The sequence below is a fragment of the Terrapene carolina genome, unplaced genomic scaffold (genome assembly GCF_002925995.2).
Source record: "Terrapene carolina triunguis isolate 2854851 unplaced genomic scaffold, T_m_triunguis-2.0 Scaffold998, whole genome shotgun sequence".
Taxonomy (NCBI): domain Eukaryota; kingdom Metazoa; phylum Chordata; order Testudines; family Emydidae; genus Terrapene; species Terrapene triunguis.
This window is the reverse complement of record NW_020665349.1, coordinates 283,876-308,044: the sequence shown is the minus strand read 5'-3', so window position 1 is coordinate 308,044 and position 24,169 is coordinate 283,876. Positions and strand designations below refer to the sequence as shown.

Genomic DNA, 24,169 nt, shown 5'->3' with positions numbered 1-24,169 from the left:
TCAGGGACGTGGGCTGGAGGATCTGGTAGGTCTCTTCTGTCTCTCTCTGTAAATGGTGATGGTACCCACTGGAGAAGGAGGCGACAAAGTAATTCTTATCCAAATAGTACAGTGCCCCTTACCCACACCCTGGAAGGAAGGCCTAATGTTACCAACAGCGGGGAGGCCTTTTGCTGCTGTATAGCGCTGGTGGTTCCTGCAAACAAAGGCAGTACCATTTAGAGTGACGGGGCCGGCTCTGGGCATGGTTGAGCATGGCAGTGGTTTGTGGGGTTCATTGTGAAGACACAGGTTCATCATGAGACTTGTGCCCCCAAACTGGCCCAGGCCTGACCTCTCTTTGGCCTCTTGCTGCACAATGAGAGATCAGTGGCTTGAAATAACTAAAGCAAACCAAATCGTGTGCCGTGTCAACTGCAGAATTAAAAACAAACTGACATGCTTTATCCTGGCACCAACGAGGGGAACCGCAATGCCACGTGGGATCCCACCCTAGCTAGAAATCAAGCTGATGAAGTAAAAAGTAGCGGGAATGAAACAGACTGCAGGGACCCTTAGCACAGGAGTGAAAAATAGAGAAATTGGTCTCTGGTCTGCCGAAAGAAAGGGTCAAATCCTGATGCCATGTTTACTCAGTTCTCACATGGGCCAGTTCCCCCGACAGCAGAAGGGGTTTTGTCTGCATACGGATTGAGTGAAAATGAAATAAAGAGCTCAGGGCTTGAACCAGTGAGATTCAAGAGACTTTATTAAGGTTAATTTTGGAGGCAGCTTAGCCCCGCTGCCACTTCCCCGGTACAATGTCAGTGTGGATTCCTCCAGGGTGGACCTCCCTACCCCACCCCTTTGAGCACCTGCTGATGGGCTTGTCTCGTGATTGTTGTGACGTGGTTGTACAGAGCGTGTGGAGGAGGACATCTCCTTTGCTGGATTTTAGTGTTTGCTCTGACTCAGATTCTCCTTCCAGTTCTCTGGCTTCACCCTGGAATTCAGCACAGCTGTGTGGAGACGTCACTGGGGGCTGCACAAACAGCTCTGAAATTGGGTATCCAAGAACTGGAAAGGAAATGCAGGGCCCCTGAGGCAAAGGCAAATTTCAGCTTGGGTCAGGAACTGATTCTAATGTCAGATCAGTAATGAACCTGGAGCCCTTAATGTACAGCCCGCAGCCAGTGTCTGGCCATCTGTGCCTCTGGGGTCTGGCTATGTTTTTCTACATCCCCTGATAAGGCCTCTAGAGAAGTCCGAGGGAGCCTTGTAACTGCCTGTGATAACTACATGTGGCAGTGGCCTGAGCCGCAGCTGGGGTGTCTCATCTCTGTGCACTGCGGTGGGAAGGAGGAGCAGAGCCAGCGCTCTCAGGACGCGAGAACGCTGCTTCCTGTGCCTCTGCGCTGTGATTCTCAAATGGGCGCAAGATGGGACTTCCACATGGGCCACCGTCGGCGTGTGCAAGCCGGCCACACCGTGTGCCCTTTGGTCTAGCACTGAGCCAGAGAATGCTGCTGAGATATGGGCCTGCGTCTGTGACACCCCCATCCCCCACAACTGTAGTGGGGAAAGTGGCCGGGAAGCCAACGCTTCTGGCGCACTCTGCTCCGGAAGGGCAGGCGATCTAGCAGTTACAGCAGAGGGCAGACATCTCTTTCCACATCTAGGAGGGAGTCCAGTTGTCACAGCAGAAGCCTAGGAAACGGGGCACTCTTGGGATTTGTTTGTGGTGCTGGGATGGGTTGGGGGGCATGTGGCCTCATAGTTAGAACAGGTGACTGAGAGACAAGGCTCCTGCGTTCTACTCCTGGCCATGTCACTGACTTACTTTGTCACCTTGGACAAGTAGCACCACTTCTTTGTGCCTCAGTTTCCTCCTCTGTAAAATGAAGATAATACTAATACCTCTTTGGGTTTTTGCACAGGTTAAATAGTGTTTGTAAAGCACATTGAGATCCTCAGGTGAAAGGTCTGATATAAATACAAAGTGTAGGCAATACATTTTCCTAAGGATTTTCCTGGACACTCAACGTGGGATTAGACTGTAGAACTCACTGCCATAGGATGACAGTGAAGCAAAGAATTTAGCAAAATTGAAAGAGGTTTTGGATGGTTACATTATAACAAAAATTCCCAGTTATAAAAGTTAATGCTAAAAGCCTTTTTGGAAGGGAGATAAAACCTACTACGTCAGGTCTTAGGCCAATCTCTCTTATGAATTAGCATGAGACCTTCATGGGGTCAGATTATCCCAAATCTACCCACAGCGGGGTTTCTTGAACCTTCCTTTGGTGCGTCTGATGCTGGACATTCTCAGGGGCTGGCCTAGATGGACCTGGGTCTGTTCAGTCTGCCAGTCCTTGTGTTCCTCCTGGATTCTAGTCCTCTGTTCTGGATGCAGTGTTCAATATCCCCTGCTCTGTAGGCCCTTCTGTTTCTTCCATGCACCCTGCATTCGTGTGATCAGGGCTGAACGCTCTACATGGGGGAGTCACGTCCCTTTGTCCTGGGTGACTGCAGCTAAAAGGAAAACAGTGACATTAGTCTCCAGCATTCTTGCCGCGTGGCACCCCGGGAAGGCCACTGTGGCAGTGCAGCTGCATTGATGCCCGTGCATTGTAGGGAGCAGGGAGCCTGCCCCTAGCAGCATGTCAGCTACAGCTGTAGCCGAGTTGCTGTTTAGACACAATTTTCCAAATGTTATAAAGGAACCTCAGGGCTGGTATTGTAAATACAGAGGAGTCGCTCTTTTGACTGCTCTCCGGTTGGCCACACCCTGCCCTTGCTGGGATTCCGCCTTCAGCTCATCTCCTCGGAACCGTAACAGCAGCTAAATGCGTCTCCTGTTTCCAGTTACTTTTATAGTGAGGCAGTATTAGCTTGTTTGTCCAGAGAACAAAGGCAGAAGCCATCTGCTGAGTGTTTGCCGATGGCCTGACATCACAAGCGGAAGGGTTCTGAAGACTTGCCTGCTATAACAACTCCTCCGTCAAAGCCAGATTCGTTTAGCCACGGTCCTGAGCTGGTTGTAGGAACAACATGTGCATGAGGGATTGATTTCAGGGGAGTCGCGCTCATTCACAGTAGATCTGAATCTAGCCAATTGCAAAAGGGGATTAGAAAAAAAAATACTGGTGCTGTCGCTGTCATATCATGCTTCTCATCTGTAGATCTCAAAGCACTTTACTAAGGTGTGTAGCTGCTGTTATTCCTAGCCAGCATCGGGGAAACTGAGGCACAGAGCTGGGAGGTGACTTGCCCAAGCTCACACTGCAAGTCAGTGCCGTGCCTGAGCTGGCAGGTGTCCCATCGCTCTGGATCATGCCGCTTTCGTAGCGGCTCAGGGTTCGTTAATATTTGTGGCTGTATAGGTGAACTGAATGGTGGTATAAAGGAGCCTCATAGCAATGATTTGATTCCACACTAGCGGTCTCCTCTCTGTAGCCTTGTTAATATATTTGCTTGGGGTTACACCCTGACATAGTCCTTTGTGAGATCCTCTTGCTGAAGATAGTGTAATGGAATGCTAAACTGTATTATTCTGTTTAGCTGCTATCTAGTACTACTGTGTGTACAATTTAAATGAACCTCAGCTGTACCTGACAGAGCATTGAAAGAGCATATGATGAACACATCTGGTGTGTTTCTCATTTAGAAGCAAGCTCTGTAGCCAGCCCATATCTGGTAGAGAAGTACATAACATGGTGTCAGGAGTAAACTAAGAACAGAAACAGAAGGAACAAAGCATGCTAATCAACATGCTACTCTTCAGTGCCCCAGAAAACTTCAGCTTTGACACACCTTCACAATGGACAGACTAGATGCAATATTTTGCAAGATTTCAAATTGCAAACAAACTCCACAAAGACACCGGAGATACACAGGTATCAACTTTAATTTATGCTATGGAGAAGCAGGCAGAGCATATCTTTAAATCCTTTGACTTTACTGAAGACAGTCACAAAGATGACTATGAAAAGGTTCTGGCTATGTTTGATCCATACTATACCTTAGAGAAATATGGTTTATGAAAGAGCATGTTTCCAACAGAGAATCCACGGAGCAGAGGAAAATATTGAAAATTGTATACAAGGGCTGCATACATTGGCTGAAAACTGTGATTTGAGGAATGCAAAACATGAAAATATCAGAGACAGGCTGATTATGGGATTAATAGAAAAAAACCTTTCATGGCAGCTTCAGCTGAAGTGAGATATAACCTTAGCTGCAGCTATACAGATAGCAAAACATTCTAAACTGATGAAACAGCAAAACTTAGAGAAACTGGACAGATTTGAAAAGCTGAAACTAGTTTAGAAACTGTAAACAGACACTGGAGTGTTAAAACCCCTGAGGCAAGGAGAGAGAATTCCCAGGCTAAGAACAACAAATGCCAGTCTACATGTACAAGGTATGGAAAAAGTCCTATCCCAAGAGCATCCGAGGCACACGGTGTAATAAATGCATGAAACTTGGACTCTTAATTGCAGCAATAGCACACTTAACTCATAATGCAAATCAAGGTTCACTCTGTCCATTCCGGGACAGCCAATGAGATCAGACATTTATGCCCTCACGTCCTAAGTCTGATGCACAGTTCTCCTATGTACCAAAGGGTGACGTGCAATAAACAATGTATTGATCATGAACCAGCTTGCAAAAAATCCCAGATGGAAACATTCTTGCAGGCCAGCATTTGGTGCCTGTCACATGACCTGGGTGTTTAGTTGCCTGAGGGTACTAAGAAATGGAATGAATGGCTCTGGTTCACTTGCGGTTTTCTTGACGTAATTTACAAATAAGACTCGAATACAGGAATTGAAAGAAATCACTCCTGCTCACTTCCCATCTCGCCTCTGAGATTTCTGGTGCCAAATCAATTTTAATTTAATTTGAGTATCCTCGAAGCAGATTTTTCCCATAATGTACATGATTCCCACTAAAGGCTGCTGACAGCTGAAGCCAGTTCCCAGTTCTCAATACTGTCCTCTTGAGTTTGGGGCCCCTATTGTCTCCTTTGTAGGTGGAAGTGACTGTCGATGATATTGGCCAGACAGGTGGGTAAGGGACCTCTCTAGAGGCTGATGTGAATGCCACTGGGGGCCCGAGGAAAGAGGCGTCTGTGGTGAAGGTTCAGGACTGGCACTCAAGATAACCTGTTCCCAGCTCTGCCACAGCCTCACTGTGTGACCTTGGGCAGGTCATTTAATCATAGTGTGTGATGGGGATGATGTTATTCCATTACTTCAGGCCCTGTGATGTGGAGGGAGCCCATTTATGCATATAACCTAGAAATGATGCGCTTTGAATTAACAAGCCAGCCTTAACGGTAGCCTAAAAATGGTAACATTCTGATCTTGTGATGGGGAACATGAATCCCCATCGTGCCACGCTCCCAGACAGCTGCCTGATGGCAAGAGACATACAGCACTGTTTAAAGAAAGCAAAAAGATAAACATTTCTCCGACTTGGTGGAGTGCAGCCATGAGCTGCTAAGCGGGAGATGTGTCCTCGGATTTCCATGAAGGAAGGGTTTCATCTCTGCTCTGCCCGAGCACTTGAGATTGGCTTCTACAATAGGATGGAAAATCGAGCTCATGCAGAAGAGAGTTGCTCCTGTTTTTGTGCCTGGACATGGAGAAGAGCTAAGGTAGCCTCTGAAATGGCATTATCCACCACCACGCCAGTGTGGTGACCCTGGCCCACTGCCATGCCGATAGACACTTCCCAAGGTGATGCCGTGTGCACAGGACTGGATTAGTGAGCAATTGACAGTGCCCTTTGGTTCACCTTAGAAACAACTATGCTATAAGGAGCTATATGCACCCATTCAAATCCATCCCTGCTTGTCACTGTCTAAAAGCTGTTTCTGTGCAACATCTGTTCAATTGCCCATACTGGTGGAGCCGGTACACCTTCTAGCAGAGAGACGTGCGCATCACAGCCACCATTACTGGCCCCCTGGCTGCCTTCTCCGCTGAGAATCCAAGGTCTGAATGGGCCACGGAGACATCCTTAGAGGGGACCTCTCGAGAGCAGGGTTCCGATGCCTTGGAGTGACCTTGAGCTCTTGCTGCCGGTACTAACCTGTTTGAGAAGACTTCAGTCTCCAGGGCTCAGGCACTTTTTGCCAAGAAAAAAATCACATGAAAAGAAAATCCAGTGCAGCCTTTAAACCACAGCAGGGGGGAAGCCACTGTACTTCTGCTTGAAAGCCCATTGCATAAAGTGTTTCCCCAGACCAAGGAAACCACTTCTGGGCCTTCTTGCCCCTCCCTATCCCCTAATGGTTGAGTCTTCTCTCACACCTGTGCTTGGTGCAGGGAAGCCCCCATTGGCTCCATCTCATTGGCCTTTCCCAGTGTGTCTGTTCATGCTTCGATAGAGGATCGCCACTACCTGCTGTTCTGTCTGACTCATCCCCTGAATGTGGTCCACCAACACCCTCACCCAGAGCACGTCGGGCTGTCTTCTTTAAAAGAACATCTGCACTACGGTAAAGTTCACTGCGGAGATGCCGAGCATGTGGGCCTGGGCTCTCTCACTGGCAGGGCCCAGACAATGGGGAGCTGCTTGATCTTCTCCATCACGGTGAGATAACGCCGGACCTATGGAAACGGTGACAGATGTTGTTTTAGTTACCACCCTCCCTGGCTGCCCAGCAAGGTGCAGGCTGCACTATGTAGCTTAGTGTGGTGAGGAGCAGAGACGGATCTCACCCGGAACCCCTCAGACTTCGGGGAAGTTCATCTCTGGATCCCAACTGGGATTTTATCAGAGCGCTGGGTCAGAACTCCCTGAAACTTTGAGGAAACTCAAACCAAGATCTGTACTAAGTAGCCTGGGCCTTTCTCTAGTTTGACGAGGTTAGAGGTAGGAATGGCGATTGAAACGGGAGATGCAAGCCCAGGGCAATAACAATTGCAAGTTGCCAGGAGAACACTGTCTCGCTGGATTATTGGATGGCTGCATAGGTACCTATCAGAACCATCTGTGTAGATGCCTCCGATCCAGGAGTCTTTTCAGATCCTCCAGTTACGAGCTGTTTAAGTGGCTAATGAAGTGGCGCTTGGTAAACCTGCAGGGCCCCGTTATGGTAACGAACAAATCCAGATACCACTGTATGAAATAAATGTGCAAAGTCGGAATGAAGGTCGTATTGGTGTCTGCATCAGCATGTCACTAGCAAGTGACTCCGTGGACAGGTCTGTGCAGTGCCCCAGGGACTTCTGAGCTTGGTAGTGAACTTATGCTACAGAGCCTGGCAACCTTCAGTTCATTTGGCTTTTTCCAGTTCTGCATTACTCCTACCCTGGCCTTGCATTGTCCTTCCACTCTGCCAGCAGTGCCAGTCTCCTTCCCCCGATAACATGCCACTGTGCCCCTCTCCCATGGCACCTGAGCATGAAACTCTCTCGTTGAGCGAAATTACAAGGCCCTCTCCTCATTCACATCCCTCCTAAAGACTCTCTCCTGCCATGATGCCTAGAAGGGATCCGGCTGACCTATGCTGACAAAGCTGAGGATAATTATGGATAGTTTATAGAGCTTCTGTATTTTTAACACTGCATTAACCCTATATTGCTATGAGATGGCCAAACACCTTGAACCCACTACCCCTCAGTTGTACTCCTGCCTCCCTTTCGATGTCTGCCTCCCAGCCTGCTGGCTGTCTGTCTGTCTACATTTGGAGCCCCGCAGGATAGCAGCTGATCCCTGTTTGGAAAGCAGCTAGCATATTGTGGATGCTACCAGAAACAAACAAAAACCGGTAAAATCTTCGCTGTGTGCCAGTTACAAAGAGAATATAAATGTATCTCCCATAATACAGGAGTGTGTGTGTGTGTGTGAGTGACATACATACCTGGAGCTGCAATGTCATACACTTACGGTAATTTCACTGGTTCCCAAAAGAATTCAGTCTGTTTATCAGAATTCAGTGTGAGTGACTTGGGGGAAAAGGAAATGTTTTCGAGTGGCTGCTGTGAACAATGTTATTGCTAAATTTAAACCAGTCAAACAGTGCTGAAATGGGTTGTGCTGCAATTTCTTTTCCTGTTTTACCATCCGTTTGTTTGCTTTTTGTTTCCACAGAACAATTCAATTAAAACGTCGAAATACAATTTCTTCACTTTCCTGCCTCTCAACCTGTTTGAGCAGTTTCAGCGAATAGCCAATGCCTATTTTTTGTTCCTGCTGATTCTGCAGGTATGAATTCACTCTCCTTTTTAACAGACTCTCTGGCCTCTTCCCAGTGCCTGGCTGTGGGTTGACTTGGAATAAAGCACTAGCTGTGCCCATAATGTGAATTAGCATCTTATTAAAACCCAAAAGCAGAGACATAAAACAGGGCAAGAAAGGAAACTTGTTCTGCCGAGGTCGGCAAACGTGGCATAGTTCCTCTCTGGCCGGAGTGCCTGTTAGACACGCTGGCTTGATCCCCAGGGAAGGGAAGTTTTAGTTAATGTTTACAAGATGTTGTGCCTGTTTTTCGTCTCCCGTTCTACAGGTGAGTGCTGCTGACTGCTGTTGGGTTCCTCGGATGGTTCCCTCCTGCAGCACCTAGTGAAACCTGTCCTTATCAATCTTATTCAAAGACAAACTGCTGGTATCTACTGTGACGGGTTGGGTCACAGAAACCCCCTTGGGGCTGCCAACTGATGTGCCAAGACTATTTCTGCCCCTGCTTCCCTGCCAGCTCGGGACCCCAGCACCCTGTCTTGTTGAGCCAGACACGCCCGTCGGCTCCAACACAGACCCAGGGTCTGAACCACATGCCCCAAAGCTGCAGACTTAACGGAAAGCAATTTAAGAAGTGTTCCTGTCTTTAACACTCAGATGCCCAACTCCCAATGGGGTCCAAACCCCAAATAAATCCGTTTTACCCTGTATAAAGCTTATACAGGGTAAACTCATAAATTGTTCGCCCTCTATAACACTGAGAGAGAGATATGCACAGCTGTTTGCCCCCCCCCCCCTCAGGTATTAATACATACTCTAGGTTAATTAATAAATAAAAAGTGATTTTATTAAATACAGAAAGTAGAATTTAAGGGGTTCCAAGTAGTAACAGACAGAACAAAGTGAATTACAAAGTCAAATTAAATAAAACACACAAGTCTAAGCCTAATACAGTAATAAAACTGAATACAGATAAAATCTCAACCTCAGAGACATTACAATAAGTTTCTTTCACAGACTGGACACCTTCCTAGTCTGGGCACAATCCTTTCCCCTGGTACAGGCCTTCTTCCAGCTCAGGTGGTAGCTAGGGGATTTCTCATGATGGCCCTCCCTTTGTTCTGTTCCACCCCCTTATATATCTTTTGTATAAGGCAGGAATCCTTTGTCCCTCTCTGGGTTCCCAACCCTCCTTCTGAATGGGAAAAGCACCAGGTTAAAGATGGATTCCTGTTCAGGTGACATGATCACATGTCACTGCAAGACTTCATTACCCACTTGCCAGCACACACGTATACAGGAAGACTTACAGGTAAAACAGAGCCATCTACAGACAATTGTCCTGGTTAATGGGAGCCATCAAGATTCCAAACCACCATTAATGGCCCACATAGTTTGCATAATTACAATAGGCCCTCAGAGTTATGTTTCATATTTTAGTTTCTGATACAAGAGTGATACATTTATACAAATAGGATGACCACACTCAGTAGATTATGAGCTTTGTAATGATACCTTACAAGAGACCTTTTGCATGAAGCATATTTTAGTTACATTATGTTCACACACATCAGCATATTTTCATAAAATCATACAGCGTGCAACGTCCCATCTACCAACTGCATAAATGGAGAGCCTGGGAGAGAGCTGACTTTGCAAACACTGACATTTCCGTGAGACTGAGGGGGTTACAGCAAGGAGCTTGCCATTACTGTACACAAAACGGAGCAGATTGCTGCTGTGTGCTCAGAGCAGGGGGTGGAATTGCACGCTGGGGCACGTAGGCTCTAATAAAGGAGGTGACAGCAGAAGGCACCAGTGTAGAACTCCAAGGCTCATCCGGGGCTCTGGGTTGGAGTTTGCCCATTTCTGATAGTAATGTGTGTCTCTGCCCTAAAACTGAGCATATCTCACCAGCCTATATCGGCATCTCTGCTCCTTTGTACTTTGCTCAAACAATGATAAAAGTCATGTACTTTGTCATTTTTAAACCACGTCTCTTAACCCCGGTATCAAAGAGCGTGGCCCTCACGGAGGACTGATTCTAAGGCAAGTTTGATGTTTTTAGTTTGGCTTTTTAGAGTCATCCAAGCACAAACAAGCCTGGCACATTACCCTGTTAGAATCACCTTTGCCACGCTCAGACAACTCAGAAATGACTAAACAGAATTTTACTAAACTTTAAAACCTCCGCTATGTGCTGAGAGCGACCCTGGGAAATATCAGCTCACAGGGACATTTTTCAGGAAATCATAAGAACCTAAAACCCAGGTTTATAGTGAAAGTGCCTCCTCAGCCATAACTACAGCCTTGTTACTGGTATATGACACTATGGCTGTTGGTCTTTAATCTATAGATAAGATTTATCAGATAGGTCCCTTTATACTCGTCAGCAGCGTCTTTTCCTGAACCATTAAAGGTCAACCGTAAATAAAAACTGTTTGTGCTTTTCTATTGCCTTGATCAAGGTGGGCTCAGAGAAATGGCTATTGGGTTGTTACCTTTCAGTTTTCCCCCCGTTTGCCCACCACCACCACCACCGCCTCCTACAAAGATCAGCTCCTTGCCCCTTCTTCTTTTACTCAGAGGACTTGGGTGATAGTTGTAGGACTTGGAATGGGACAGTGGAGCAGAACATGGAATCCCAAGCTGCATCTCTCCCATCCTGAGGGCTTTTCTGCGCTAGAAATTTGTACTGCTGTAACCGGTATCGATAAACTACACCACCCCCTAGCGTGGAAAGTTATCTTAGTATAAAGGTGCCTATGCCAGGGGTGCCAGTCCCGTACGGGAAGGGGAATAATTATACTGGGAAAAGTCACGTTTACACCACTGTAACTATGTCCACACTTGGCATTTTACCAGTGAAATAAATCTCCCCTCCCCCACCGAGTCAGCTCAGTTTAACTCTTAAGTGTGGGCCAGGGCTAAGCCTCCCCCCATTCTTCACAATGAAGGACGGGGGGAAATGCAGGCCACGTTCAGCCTATTGAGAGAGCCACCCCCCCCAGCCTCCACATGTCCGTGCCGGAGTCCTCCACAAAAGGGACTTGATATTTCTAATGTAAAAAGCCAGAAGGAAATAAACCCCCTCCCTTTCCCAAGACCCCCCGGCCCCTTTTCACACAAAGGACGGTTTTCCTTTGCAGGTTTGTGTGTAAAAGATGGCGCAGAATTTCCGTCTCTCGCTCTGTGATTTGTAGGCAGAGTAAAAGCTTTTAGCAGCCTCCCTGGGATCCAGTGTTTTGTTTGTTTGCGACGTTGGCTGTAAAGGTTTTAAACCCCGGCTTTTCTTCTCCTGCAGCTCATTCCGCAGGTTTCCTCCTTGTCTTGGTTTACAACAGTGGTGCCGCTGGTGCTCGTACTGACCGTGTCGGGCGCCAAGGATGCCATCGATGATTTTGTAAGATGATTGGATTGCCAACCCTCAGTTCAGAGTGTGCCGTGATCCCCCAGGGCCCTGATCAAAGGGAAACACTGTCAGTCACTACAGCCGGAGGGGGGTGGTGGCAGAGTTTGTCTATGGCCAGTATGGGGCGCTGCGGTCAGGCCCCAACATCCATGTTGAATCACCTAAATAAGTAGCTAGATTTTTCAGAAGTCCTGAGCACCAACGGCTCCCGCTGACTTCCATGGGAACTGTGGAGGGCGCAGCAGTTCTGAAAATCCGGCCACTTCTTTAGATGCCTGAATACAGGTTGAGGAGTCTGATCTCAGGCACTCGTGCTGGAAAATCTTGGCTCAGCACTTTAGATCCCACTGCAGAGCTCCGCTAGGAAAGCACATTGTGGGGGGAAGTTGGGTCGGATTGTTCCAAGGTGCTCGGCATTAGCCTACCTCTGTTCCCGGTGGAGTTGGTGGTAAAAGTCCTATTGGCTGCAATGTGAGCGGAGTGAGGTCTGCTGCTGAATGCTTTCCAAAAGCCCATTGCATGTGTGTTGGCACGTGGTTTTCTCAGCTCCGTCTAACAACTCTGGTCATTGAGTCCAGTCCCACGAGGGGTCGGTGCAGTTCTGAACAAGACCGAACGAAATCTCATTCTGAAATATGGGCAGTGAAGAGCCCTCTTAAAAAATAGGGGACGCACCCAAAACCCTTATGGCCATTTCATGTAGCAGCAGATAAATGGATTCCTCCAAGCACCTTATCTGCAGAACTGTGGCAGTCAAGGCCAGCCTGGGGTTTTGTGGGACTCCAGGTTAAATGATACACCAGGGCCCACCTGTCTCTTTCTCCTCAGAGTGGGCCCTTCCATACCAGGACCCTGCTTGCCTGTCAGTCTCTGTCCCAGCCAGCCCTCTGCACCAGGTGCTGCCAGAGTTAAACGTGGACTTGACAATTTGGCCTAAAATTCTGGGTGGAGAGACCCCCAGAGGGGTGGAATGGAGTCTTTGGCTCATGGGTGCATATTGATGGCGAGCACCCAAAAACACTGGTTCTCTGAAAGTGCAGGGGTCAAGGGAAGCAGCCCCTGTGCAGGGTTGGCCCTGGTAATGGGTATGGGTATTTCCCCTCTTCTGTCTTTCAGAGTCATCTTGATTTCTGATTTAACTGAGCGAAGTTTCCCATAAACAGGAGGGTTAAGAGCATAGAAAAAGTTATGGCACTATTCTGTCCTTGCATTTATGCCCTTAGCATTTCCCCAGCTAGGCAGAAATCCTGAAAGGGATTATCCTCTGATCACACACACTTGGTTTCTGTGAAGTTTCTTCTCACACCCTGATCAACTTTTACGTTTTTCAGAATCGACACAAAAGTGACAATCATGTCAATAACCGTCCCGTCCAGGTGCTGATTAATGGCAGGTAAATCTTATTTCTTTACGGAAATTTTGGCTGAAGGTTTATCTCCAGGAGACGCTTCTACAAAACAATCAAAATTTCTGACAGATTCATCAAATGTGACTATTAAAGCTCCCTACTATGTACATTCTATTGCGTGCATTCTACTTCCACTGGAGATTATGGCAGCTTTGTTTTAAAGTATTATTTTACCTTATGGGATCCCAAAGTGTGCTCTGCTTCCCTAGTCTTGTTCCTTCATGCCCACCCACGTGTATGACAGCTAGATTTCACTATGCGGTCTTCAGTTCAAGTAGCATGACAAACATCCCAGGAAAGTTCATTGTTCACAGTGCTGTGTGCTATTGTTTGGTTAACGTATCTGGTTAATGAGTAGCAAAAGGTAGTGTCACTTTGTCAGTGCAGATACTAAAGCCATCAGCCCACACAGAAAAAGTTGGGCTGTAAATTTTAAATAGGAGATGCCAATGACAGATTATTTTACCAAATATCCCAGAGACACCAGACGTGGCTGCATTCCCTTGTGTCATATGTATTTGTCTTGTTTATTAATTTCTGAGCAGACAGAACTAGGCATAATCAGCAAAGACTTTTGATGTTAAATTAACAACTACAAGAAACTTCTTTGTACACACACACACCACTGCCATCTATTGGATGGAATCAAAACTGTTCAACTGTGTGTCATGGGCACTTTACTGCTAGCAATGATTTTCCTTTTGCTCAAGTGGTAGGGTGCTGGGCTTTTGTGGCAAGTAGATGAGTTCTGTACTCACTGTTCCATGAAGACCCAACTGCTCTTGGAGTATAGCTGGTAACAAGGGTGAAGTGCTTGGTCATCCTAGGTTTTTCACCATCCTGTAGAAACCAGTGTAGTGTACAAACACCACCAAATGATACGAACCATGAAATAAAGCTGGAAACCAGTGATTTGCGGTGGTTGTTAGCATTTTCAGTCCAGTAAATCTGAAACCAGTCACACCGTCACTACGATCCCCACTGAACACATACGTTTATATAGCAAAGTGCATAATTCACTTCAAACGGCCGGAGGCCACAGGCTCCAGGGTTGCTATCATTGAACTCCAATGGAGTTTTACTAATGACTTCACGGAGACCCAGATCAGGTCCATATGATCTGTGGGGACACATACCCAATGCTGCCTGTAAAACTATTCGGGCAATTTTTCACCTCTTAAGTTTTTGCATATGCAGAAATTCTGATTTGTTCATGCAACCAGGAGGTACCAGACAGGTAGCTGGATGCCTGGACATCTTGCTTTGGGCATTAAAAAAAGGCCATGAACAGCACGGATCGGAATCCTTGCATGTGCAGCTTCCGTAGCTGGGTCGCTGCCCTTTTTGACAGCTAGACCTACAGGGTCAGAGCTGCCTTTGCACCATCTGATCTTCTTTAGGGGACTTAGACAACTTAAGTAATTGGGCTAATTTCCAAGTAATTTTAGTGGTATCTGCTTAAATTGTAGAGGGAATCTCTTCCCCAGGACCCCACCTAGATTTTGGATTTGTAGCAGAAGAGAAGGAAAAGTCAGTGTCTGTTAGTAGAATAGTGCACAGGTGCCATGTTCATATTATGGAGCCTACTTCTCAACCGCACGTGTGTGTGAACCTCTCCCATTTATTACTGATGTATATTGGTAGTGGCTAGGAGCCTGTCCTGGACCCGCGCTCCTTTGTGCTACATGCTGGACAGACACGGAACAGAATGACAGTCCCTGTCCCCGACAGCTCACCGTCAAGTCCTAATACTACTGATGAACGGGCTTCAAGAGCACCGCTGACTCTCTTGGGGTCGGAGCGCTCTACACTCCGTGACTATTTAAAGGGAACTTTCTCTTGCAGATTGAAGGACGATAAATGGATGAATATCCAAGTGGGAGACATCATAAAACTAGAGAACAACAACTTTGTGACGGTGAGTGCAGTTTGTTGTAGCCACGTGCGCTGTGACTCTCTGGAATTACTCCTCAGACAAATAAACCAGTTATTCACTACTGACGCTAACTGGCTCAGAGATTTTCCGTTCACAGAAGTCAATTGAACTTGTTGTGTAACTGTGTCCTCTGTCCTGAGATCTCAAGGTAACGTCACTGGGGCGGTTTTTCTGTGGCTGTGTAAGCTCATACCGCCCTGGTTTTATTTGTGTTCAGGCAGATTTACTGCTACTCTCAAGCAGTGAGCCGCACAGCCTGACGTACATCGAGACGGCTGAACTGGATGGGTAAGTGAGCCTGGCCCTGGGGCTGCAAACACAAGGCTAATTTTTGCATGGTGAATCCTGATATTGTGAGGCCCAGCTGCTTCTGTGTTCTCAATGCTGCCTAGTCCAGAGATGAATCCACAGAGCATTGATTGTTCCTGCCAGGAAACCCGTGACCCTGGCTGCACGCAGCAAGTGTAGGGTGATGGTGTTTTCTAACCCTACAGTAAAATGCTCTTTCAGCACCACTCCAATATAAGCATCTTCTCTTTTATATCTAGAGAACACTGCATGTCAGCTCCGCCTGTGGCACGTTCTCCTGCCCCATGCACCGATCCTATGGTTCCCAAAGGGTCACATCTCATTTCACTTTCCTGTTATGCATTTGAGCATGAGATGGAGGCATAATTGTTTGCCTTAAACTTGCCCTGGGAAAAGATTGTGCTCCACAGCCCAGGCCACTGCTTCCTCCTCTGAACAGCTCTCTGATGAGGGAGGCAGCTTTTGTTCCAATCAGTTGTCCATAACGAGTGATCTTCTGGGAAGTGTCTTGAGCAGAGTACCAATGGCTGCTTCCCCAGCAGTATCCCAACAAAGGCAGGTGCCTCACATGCAGAGGCCTTGGCCCGTTTTACTCATGCTGGCAATTCTGGTAGCACTGACATTGACAATGCATGTTCCTGAAAGACCTCACATCAGCAGCAACAGCTCTGTGGTTTTTATGTTCACCCCGGCTGTTCTTCTCAGCCACTTCTCTGTCTATGTGAACATCAGCCGCTCCCAGCATCACCCTAGTGACCCATTGTATTCCATCACTCTGCACCGTGGCCAGCTTGCCACAAGTCTGAGGGCCACACTCAATTCCTGTTAGCTGGGTCCAGAACCCACAGAAGTGCTCAGATACCACAGGGATGATTGTGATGTAAGAACTTAGTGGGACAGAGGGCTGCTCAGAGAGCTCACGTGTCCAGCTCGACTCTTTGCAGTGATGGCGTGAGACCAGAGCCCTCTGACCCTCTTCTGCCCCTGGCCCAGCGTTCCGCAGGATCAGCTGACTTGGTGCAGAACCAGTTTATACAGTGGCAAAGGACTATATTCCCTTTGTGGCCATGTAAAAATGGTCCTGATTTGACTCTTAATAAGGAGATGCAGCCTGTAGACCCTGCAAGCTCCATCTGGATCCTAATGAATGAGAACAGCTCCAGGAACAGAAGAGGGACCAGGCATGTAGGAGTTTGACTCATGCTTTTATTATAGGGAAACCAACCTCAAAGTGAAGCAGGCACTGACGGTCACTGCGGAGCTGGGAGAGAACCTTCAGAAACTGACTGATTTCAACGGTGAGTGTGCAGAAAAAATGAAGGTCCCAAAGCATTTCCCCTAAGGCCTGAATTCCACCCGAAGTCGGAATTCTCCTCTCCGAGCCGCACTGTAGGCCCCTGGTGTCCACTCTGCCCTGGGTCCCTGCCCAGCGCTCCCAGGGATAGCAGCAGCACGCAGTGCAGATCAGATCTTGTGTGCTGCCATTGACTGCAGTGGGTGGGCAGTCACATGGTGAGGTGCACTAAGACACTTAGTGTCTGTGTAGGCTTGTTGAGACCCCATCAAATCCTCCACGTAAGGCTCCTGCAAACCGCCCCCTGGGAAACAAAACAGGTAGTCACTGCATTGAATTCACCGACAGGGCTTGATTCTGATCTCAGAGCAGTTTTACACCGATGTAAGTCCATTGACTTTAGAGCAGTTACACTTCATTTACACCAGTGTTAGGAGCAGAACCAGCCCATCTGCATGCGGGGGGGATTTCTCAGTTTAGAGCTTTGCACTTTTGTCCTTTCACTGTTTTCTCAACAGCACCAAAAAGATGAATCTGGAAATGTTTTGCTGTCACTGCCTGGCAGCTAACGCGCTGAAAGTCCAGGTGTGCTGTTGAACATGTCCCTGCCACATCACATGTTCCATGGTCCCTTATGGGAAATGAACGAGAGGGCCTGGGCCTGGTGGACAGGTGTCCATGTCGCAGAAATCACACTTGGCGCTATTTCCTCCCCTAGCCACAGCAGAATGGGCCAAGGACAAAAGACTAGACTTATTTTTTCCTAACCTCCTAGAGCTACAGTTCAGGCAAGGACCTGCAAGGCCGACGTCTCTGACTTGGCTTTCTCTAACCTAAACACTTGGCAACATGCACAAAAAAACCCAACCCAACCCTACAGAAGCACAACATTCCATTCTGCACATAGGTCTCCTGCTGGGAGAGGACAAGTCAGAGAACAGGTGACAGATGCTAGTCACATCGCTCAAAGCCCAACTAGAAGGTGCTCAGGGTGATAAGAGAACCCGAATGGAATGGCGCAGAGCAGTGGTGTAGTTCAGCTTATAATGCTGCTCCCCCTGTTCTCCGGGGACTTTTCTTGAGCACCAGATTCATAGGAAATAAAAGCTAAATGACTGAAATGAGTCAATGACTCCACTGTCATATCCATGATAAATGGCGGAATGGTGATCAGCTGGTCCATATTTCAAAGATCTCGGAATGTCTCTAAGCCGTGCAATCTAAAGGGGCTGCTAGACACCACTCTTTCTACAGTGGGATCTTATGGAACAATATTCTTGGTCCGATTTCTCAGTTGTGCGACACCTTATTACTGGATTTCTCTCAAGTGAGGCCTGTGGTTCTGGGCTTTCATATTTCCAGAGCTCTTGTAGACTTTTATTGCTGCACTGGGAAGCCCCCTGTAAATGATGGTCCTTCCCTGAGTGACGGGTTCAAACCCTTATTTTACTGAAGAGGCCATGGCGTGTAACAATGTGGAAACCGAAATCTTCATTTTAAGATAGAGAACTCCTTTCTCAGACAGTTTGTCTAACGAAGATCAAAACAATTGCTTTTTCTAAATGAGTATAACTTGACTCAGAACAAGGAGTAATGGTCTCAAGTTGCAGTGGGGGAGGTCTAGGCTGGATATTAGGAAACACTATTTCACTAGGAGGGTGGTGAAGCCCTGGAATGGGTTCCCTAGGGAGGTGGTGGAATCTCCTTCCTTAGAGGTTTTTAAGGGCAGGCTTGACAAAGCCCTGGCTGGGATGATTTAGTTGGTGTTAGTCCTGCTTTGAGCAGGGGATTGGACTAGATACCTCCTGAGGTCTCTTCCAACCCTAATATTCTATGATTCCATGATTCTATGACTCAACAAATGTTTCAAAATCTTTTATAAAGTTAAAATTATTCCCTTATCTTATGTTTAATTTTTACAACATCTCTAGTTTTGTTTTAAATAAAAGGGGCCCTATTTGCGATATCTAAAGTGAAAATAAAATATTTCCTGTTGTGATTAATATTTGGAAGAGAACTGGGAAGAGTGCCTGGGATTAGACCTAACCTCACATTTCTGGAGCTAACCTCTGTACAAGTATTACATATTGTATGGCGCCCTTCATGCAAGGGCTTCATGGGGCAGGAAAAGAGGAGAAGGTTGGATGGCTAATTCGCAAAGGCAGTGAAGCAAAGTGCTTAACCCAGAGCATGGTATTTGTTGGTGCTGTGCCGGGTCAGGTACAGGGGATTTTTCCAACAAGATGAACTTTATTTATTGTTAGACTTGGGGAAGTGGGAGACATGAGAAGAAACAATCATCAGGTCTCAGTTAGCTGCCACTGACCAGGTCCAGGCTTCATGGGGTTTAAACCTTTTGGGTGAAATGGATTCAGCTGTTGTCCATTAACTTCCCACCAGTAATTGTACTCAATGCAGGATCACTGGGTGAGAGATGATGGCCTCTCTTGTACAGGTCCGGCGAGATGATCACTAAGTCTCTTCTGGCCTTACCTGCTGTACCTCTGTAAGTCCCAACATAGCACAGTTACTGGAGATCCCCCTAACACCACCCTGGTTTTACCACGAGACGTTAGTCAGGGTGTTCTTGGGGCTGCAGCCTCCGCTCTAGAATTCACTTCCCTTGTTGCTTGAGCTGGAAAGCCTCTCGCTTCTCCCAGGCTGTTCTTGGGTGGAGAGCGGTGGGGAGAAGGTTGTAGTGGGAGAGAGTATTAGGGATGTAGAGGTGTGTGTGGTTTTTCAGAGACTAAGGTTAGAAGGAACCATTTTGATCATCTAGTCAGACCTCCTGCATAACACACCACTGCACTGCCCTGAATTAATTCCTGTTTCAAGTCCAATAGCTGTGAAATAAAGCAGAGCTTTTAGACAAACATCCTATCTTGATTTAAAAATTGCCCGTGATGGGGAATCCACCATGATCCTTGGTAAGTTGTTCCTATAGTTAATGACCCTCACTATTAAAAATTTCCAGCCTGAATTTATCTAGCTTCAACTTCCAACAATAGGATCTTGTTAGACCTTTGTCTCCTAGATTAAAGAGCCTGTTATCAAATATTTATTTCCCATGTAGGTACTTACGGAATGAGCTCAAGTCATGTTAACTTTCTCTTAAGCTAAATAGGTTGAGCTCTTGGAGTCTGGCAGTAGCTGGCAGGTTTTCTAATCCTTTAGTCACTCTCTTGGATCCTTTCTGAACCCTTGGTCTAATTGTTGATTTGAATAATAGATTTTATACTAATTGCAGCTGGGCCTTAGAGTAGTGGGTGAGCACATTTTATAAGGAGAGAGAATTATAGAATATGGAAGCGGAATCCACCTCTCTAGCCATCGGGAATTTGGTGGGTCGGCGGCATGGCCAGTGACAAGCCTGTCTTCCTTCGGGTTCCGAAGAAATTCAAGGGATGGAACAGAAGAGATTAAACTATAGTGGACTGAAAAGGGATACTTGGCTATTAATTCTGGCCACGCGTACAGCCATCAGACATTTCCCAGTTGTGCTTATTAGAGTCTGAGAGAAAACTGAATAGGTAAATGTACCTGGCCGACAGCGTTAGCGGGAACCCTGACTCTGCTAGCACATCATGGTGCTGCTGGGAAAGGGCTACCACTGGTTTTGACTCACCGTGTCAAGTGGCTCATTACCCTCCCCACATACAAGGGAGGCGGGGCTGGCTTCCTTGCTTGAGAGAGAAAGGGGGATCGAGAGTGTGGGCTGAGCAGTCCTTGGGAGGGAACTCTGGGAATAACGAAGCGTACAGAGAGGACTTCAGCAGGATTTTGTGTGTGGTTTGAGCTTTGTTTATTAATAAAAACATACCCCGCGAAAGGGGGTTAAGTTCTGACCTGCTACAACTTGAGGGGACTGTGTTTAGGGCAGGGTGAAGACACCATGAACTCACAGGAGTCAAGTTCTTAAAATAGCTCTTCTCCCCCTTATGGAGGGTCCTCTGCAACCCTGCTAGAGCTTCAGGAATTGTTACACACATGCACTTTCTCTGAAAACTCCCCACCTTCTAGCCCATATTATGGCCATGGTCCTTTGGGCTACAAAGTCCTCGATAAAGCGCTCCCACCTGCACACAGTGCTCCCAGCCTCTGCTGCATGCGAAGAGACTGTCTCTAAGGCGGGTTAAGCAGCCGTCACTCTGCTGCTTTGGGGGCGGGAGGGGAGAAGGCTTATCTTGAAGCATGCTTATTCCTTTGCACCCAGCAATTCTTCCTGCCTTTTCACAGATGCTCTCCTTGCTTATCTTATGAACCCTTTCCTGCTTCATTTCTTTGGGTGCCCGTATGTAGTCACACTGTCAGTGGGGCATCCCAAGTGGTGCAGACTGCATCAGTCCAGTGTTGTAATGAGCAGAGTTACAGTACCTCTAAAGAAACCTGATCAGGTACGTTCATTGTTTGCACTATCATCTCCTCTGTTGTCCCTAGTCTGTTCCATCAGTGATGGCTGCTCTTGTGACGTAGTTTGGAAGTCTAGCCTAGTGTGGGCCTTCAACTCACTAGCAAGGCTGCTGCAGGAGGCAGTGGGGCAGCCCATGCTTGCCAGGTCAGGGTTGTCTTCTGTGTGAGATTCTGCTTGACATTGTTGTCTGCATGTATGTGTGTTCTCAGCATGTAGCTGTTCCACTGCCCCCCAGTACACGCTGCTGCTTGCCGCTTATTCGCAGGCTCCTTTGGGATTATTTCATGCTGTGAAGTGTCCATCAGGTCATCTGTCCATCAGGATTTGTTGAAGGCCTCTACCAGTGCTGTTCTGGGTGCCGGGGCAGGCCAGTTTGTGGCTGTGGGGTTGGCAAGGAGAAGGGCATCTCCGTTGGGTTCTGCCAGGTGAGAGAGAGGGCTGGTGGAACTTATCAGCTAGGGACGTGACATGGCCTCAAAGGGCAGGGCACCATCCTGTGTTCAATGGCAAAGGAAAAACCTAAATATGAAAGTAATTCAACGCAGACAGTTGGATTGCCGTGGGAAGGCCGGGTAGGAGCAGCCTCCATGCGCAGCAGTGCTTGCAGTGTCCAGCAGAAGGTGATACGGGTGGACAGCTAAGGTCCTGACATGGTCACGGTCCAGGGCACAGCTGAGGCTGTTGTGTGTGCTGCCCAGTGGGGGGCTAGTCCCAGGAAGGTTTTCATTGTCTGATCTCTATTTACAGGTGAAGTCAAATGTGAGGCGCCGAACAACAAACTGGATAAGTTCACAGGGACTCTTACTCTCCACGGGGAGAAATTTGCCCTGGACAATGAGAAGATGCTGCTGAGGGGCTGCACCATTAGGAACACAGAATGGTGCTTTGGGCTTGTTATTTATGCTGGTAGGTGGAATACACAGAGGTGCAGAGTGAAAAAACTGTCACGGGGCGGGGGGCATGTAATTCCCAGTGGGCAGAGGAGAACCACTTTTGTCCCCTTTGGAAGCTTGGTTTCCACTGGATACGAGAACACAAGTGGAATGTTGAACCTTCCTCTTAGCCCCAAACTAGGAACGTGTCAAACTCACTGTGAGCGGGATTTTAACGGGAAGTTTTCTAGACCAGTCCACAAGAGAGAGGAATAGTGAACCCTATGTTGCAAAATCTCAATGCACCTTGATGGGGTTCTTTGACATAAAGAGCAGCTTCTCTTCCCCTGGAGCTGGGATCAGCAGATAACATGGGGAAAAATCTCAGCCCATCCACCTGGGCAAAGAGTCCTCAAATACTGACCCTGTTTGAGGGCGCAGTGAGCTAGTGGAACTCAATCACTTTACATGCTTGGAGAGATACTGAGCAGGTCCCAACTCCAAGCCAACCTGATTAGCTTAAAGAAACAGTGCTCCAGGTTACACCCTTGTACCAGAGTGTCAGAATTGCCTCTGGTATTAGTGTGGGGGGGAAATCTACATTGTAATAGGGGTGAGATTTGGATTATTTCTGTAGCACTGGAGACATATGTGACAATGCACAATGCATGTCACTGCTGATATAGTATCCATTATTCTCCATAAAATAAATTAAAGCCACAAGGGAGGGTGCACTGGCTGCAGGAGAGCGCAGGGAGCGGGAGTCAGGAGTTCTGGTGTCTGTTTCTGATTCTCTCTATGACTTCGGGCAAGTCACGTTACTGCTCTGTGCCTCAGTTTCTCCATCTGTAACGCAGGGATACCAATGTGACCCTGCCTCACAGGAGGGTTGTGAGGGTTAATGTATGTTTGTAAAGTGCTTTGGCGTCTCGAAGGGAAGCAGCTCTAGAATTGATCCGTGTTCTTAAAAATCATGGCTGTGTTTGATCTACTAGGGCCAGACACCAAATTAATGCAGAACTGTGGGAAAACAACCTTTAAACGGACCAGCATTGATCGGCTAATGAATGTCCTCGTGTTAGTGGTAAGTCTGATTAATTTGTCTTCACTCCTTCAGCCATGTTCATCATTGCAGAGTGCTCCACCCTCTTTCCTGACAAATGAGGGGACATCAAAAGGGACTAATGAGAAAAAGAAGAATGCTAGAAAAGTACATTAGCATATGGATTTCTGCAGCCCCTTTCAGAACTCCCATCCTGCAGAGCTAGGCCATTAAACGGATAGTGTCCAGGACCTCTCTTCATGGCTTTTCATTTGCTGTGCCCTTTTTCTCCATTGTTTGTGATAGCCACTTGGAAGCCTGCCAGTAACATTTTCCCAAATATCTTTTGTGGTTTTCCATTTAAATAAACATTGATTTTTTCCTTCTCGCTTTCAGGCTTCCTTGATATCTGCAGTAATGTCTCTCTGCTCAGCATTCGATAATTACATGGTGCTCTCTGCTGGCTGCTAAACTGGCGCTCCTGCAGTAGAGGAAAATATTGCGCGCTCATTCATAACCAGAGACTGGGGGTTTTTTAGCAAGTGGTAAATTTAAAAGCACTAAACAGATATTTACACTCCAGGGGGACAGTCTCCGACTCTCCGCTAATTAAAATGCTGCGGATTGAAACTTCTTGACAATTGTAACAAACTGCAGCTGCTCACACATGGATGCGACCGTCCTCAGCAGGGATCAGTCCTGGGGATTCCGTCCCAAGGGCTTCTGCCTGGAGCGTAAAGCGTAGCTCCTTTCAGTGGCTGCTGCGGTCTAGCGGCCTGTCCTAGCGGCTGGGCCCTGTCCCTACGGGGAGATGTGCTCACACACACACTAGCCAGTGCCTTATCCAATGTTGCTTGAAGAACAGCTCAGGAGTGTGCTCAAGGAAAAGCGAATTTAGCTTAGCCCAGATATTTAGCTTTTAATAGTAGCTTCTGTTCCTGCGTTTCAGAGCACGCCTCCGTTGACATGGAGACTGTCAGTAGTTTAATGTTACGAGACTGAAATCATAACAAACCAACCGAGATTAGACTGGCTCCCCCCGAGCCAGTGCAACGCCCACAAAAGTGAACACTTGTACGTCCATTAAATCAGCTCCGGCCGCAGGGGGATGTGACCACGCCAGCACACATTCACCTTCACCAGGGCCGGCTCCAGGCACCAGCCTGGCAAGCAGGTGCTTGGGGCGGCCACTCCGGAGGGGGCGGCACGTCCAGCTATTCGGTGGCAATTTGGCGGAGGGTCCCTCACTCCCGCTCGGAGCGAAGGACCTCCCGTCGAATTGCCGCTGCAGATCGCGATCGCGGCTTTTTTTT

General features: G+C 47.5%; 1 protein-coding gene across 1 annotated transcript in view; it reads left to right on the top strand.

The window, feature by feature from the left end:
- Window positions 1-4,393: 4,393 nt before the first annotated feature.
- Window positions 4,394-24,169, top strand: part of LOC112113853 (phospholipid-transporting ATPase ID-like) — a 73,645-nt gene continuing 53,869 nt past the window's right edge. The window contains exons 1-11 of the mRNA XM_029913861.1: window positions 4,394-4,402; window positions 5,015-5,048; window positions 6,473-6,582; window positions 8,086-8,199; window positions 11,477-11,575; window positions 12,916-12,977; window positions 14,838-14,910; window positions 15,146-15,216; window positions 16,453-16,535; window positions 21,690-21,848; window positions 22,810-22,898. Of these exons, the coding sequence (XP_029769721.1) occupies window positions 4,394-4,402; window positions 5,015-5,048; window positions 6,473-6,582; window positions 8,086-8,199; window positions 11,477-11,575; window positions 12,916-12,977; window positions 14,838-14,910; window positions 15,146-15,216; window positions 16,453-16,535; window positions 21,690-21,848; window positions 22,810-22,898 (903 nt within the window). The remainder of the gene's footprint in view (window positions 4,403-5,014; window positions 5,049-6,472; window positions 6,583-8,085; window positions 8,200-11,476; window positions 11,576-12,915; window positions 12,978-14,837; window positions 14,911-15,145; window positions 15,217-16,452; window positions 16,536-21,689; window positions 21,849-22,809; window positions 22,899-24,169) is intronic.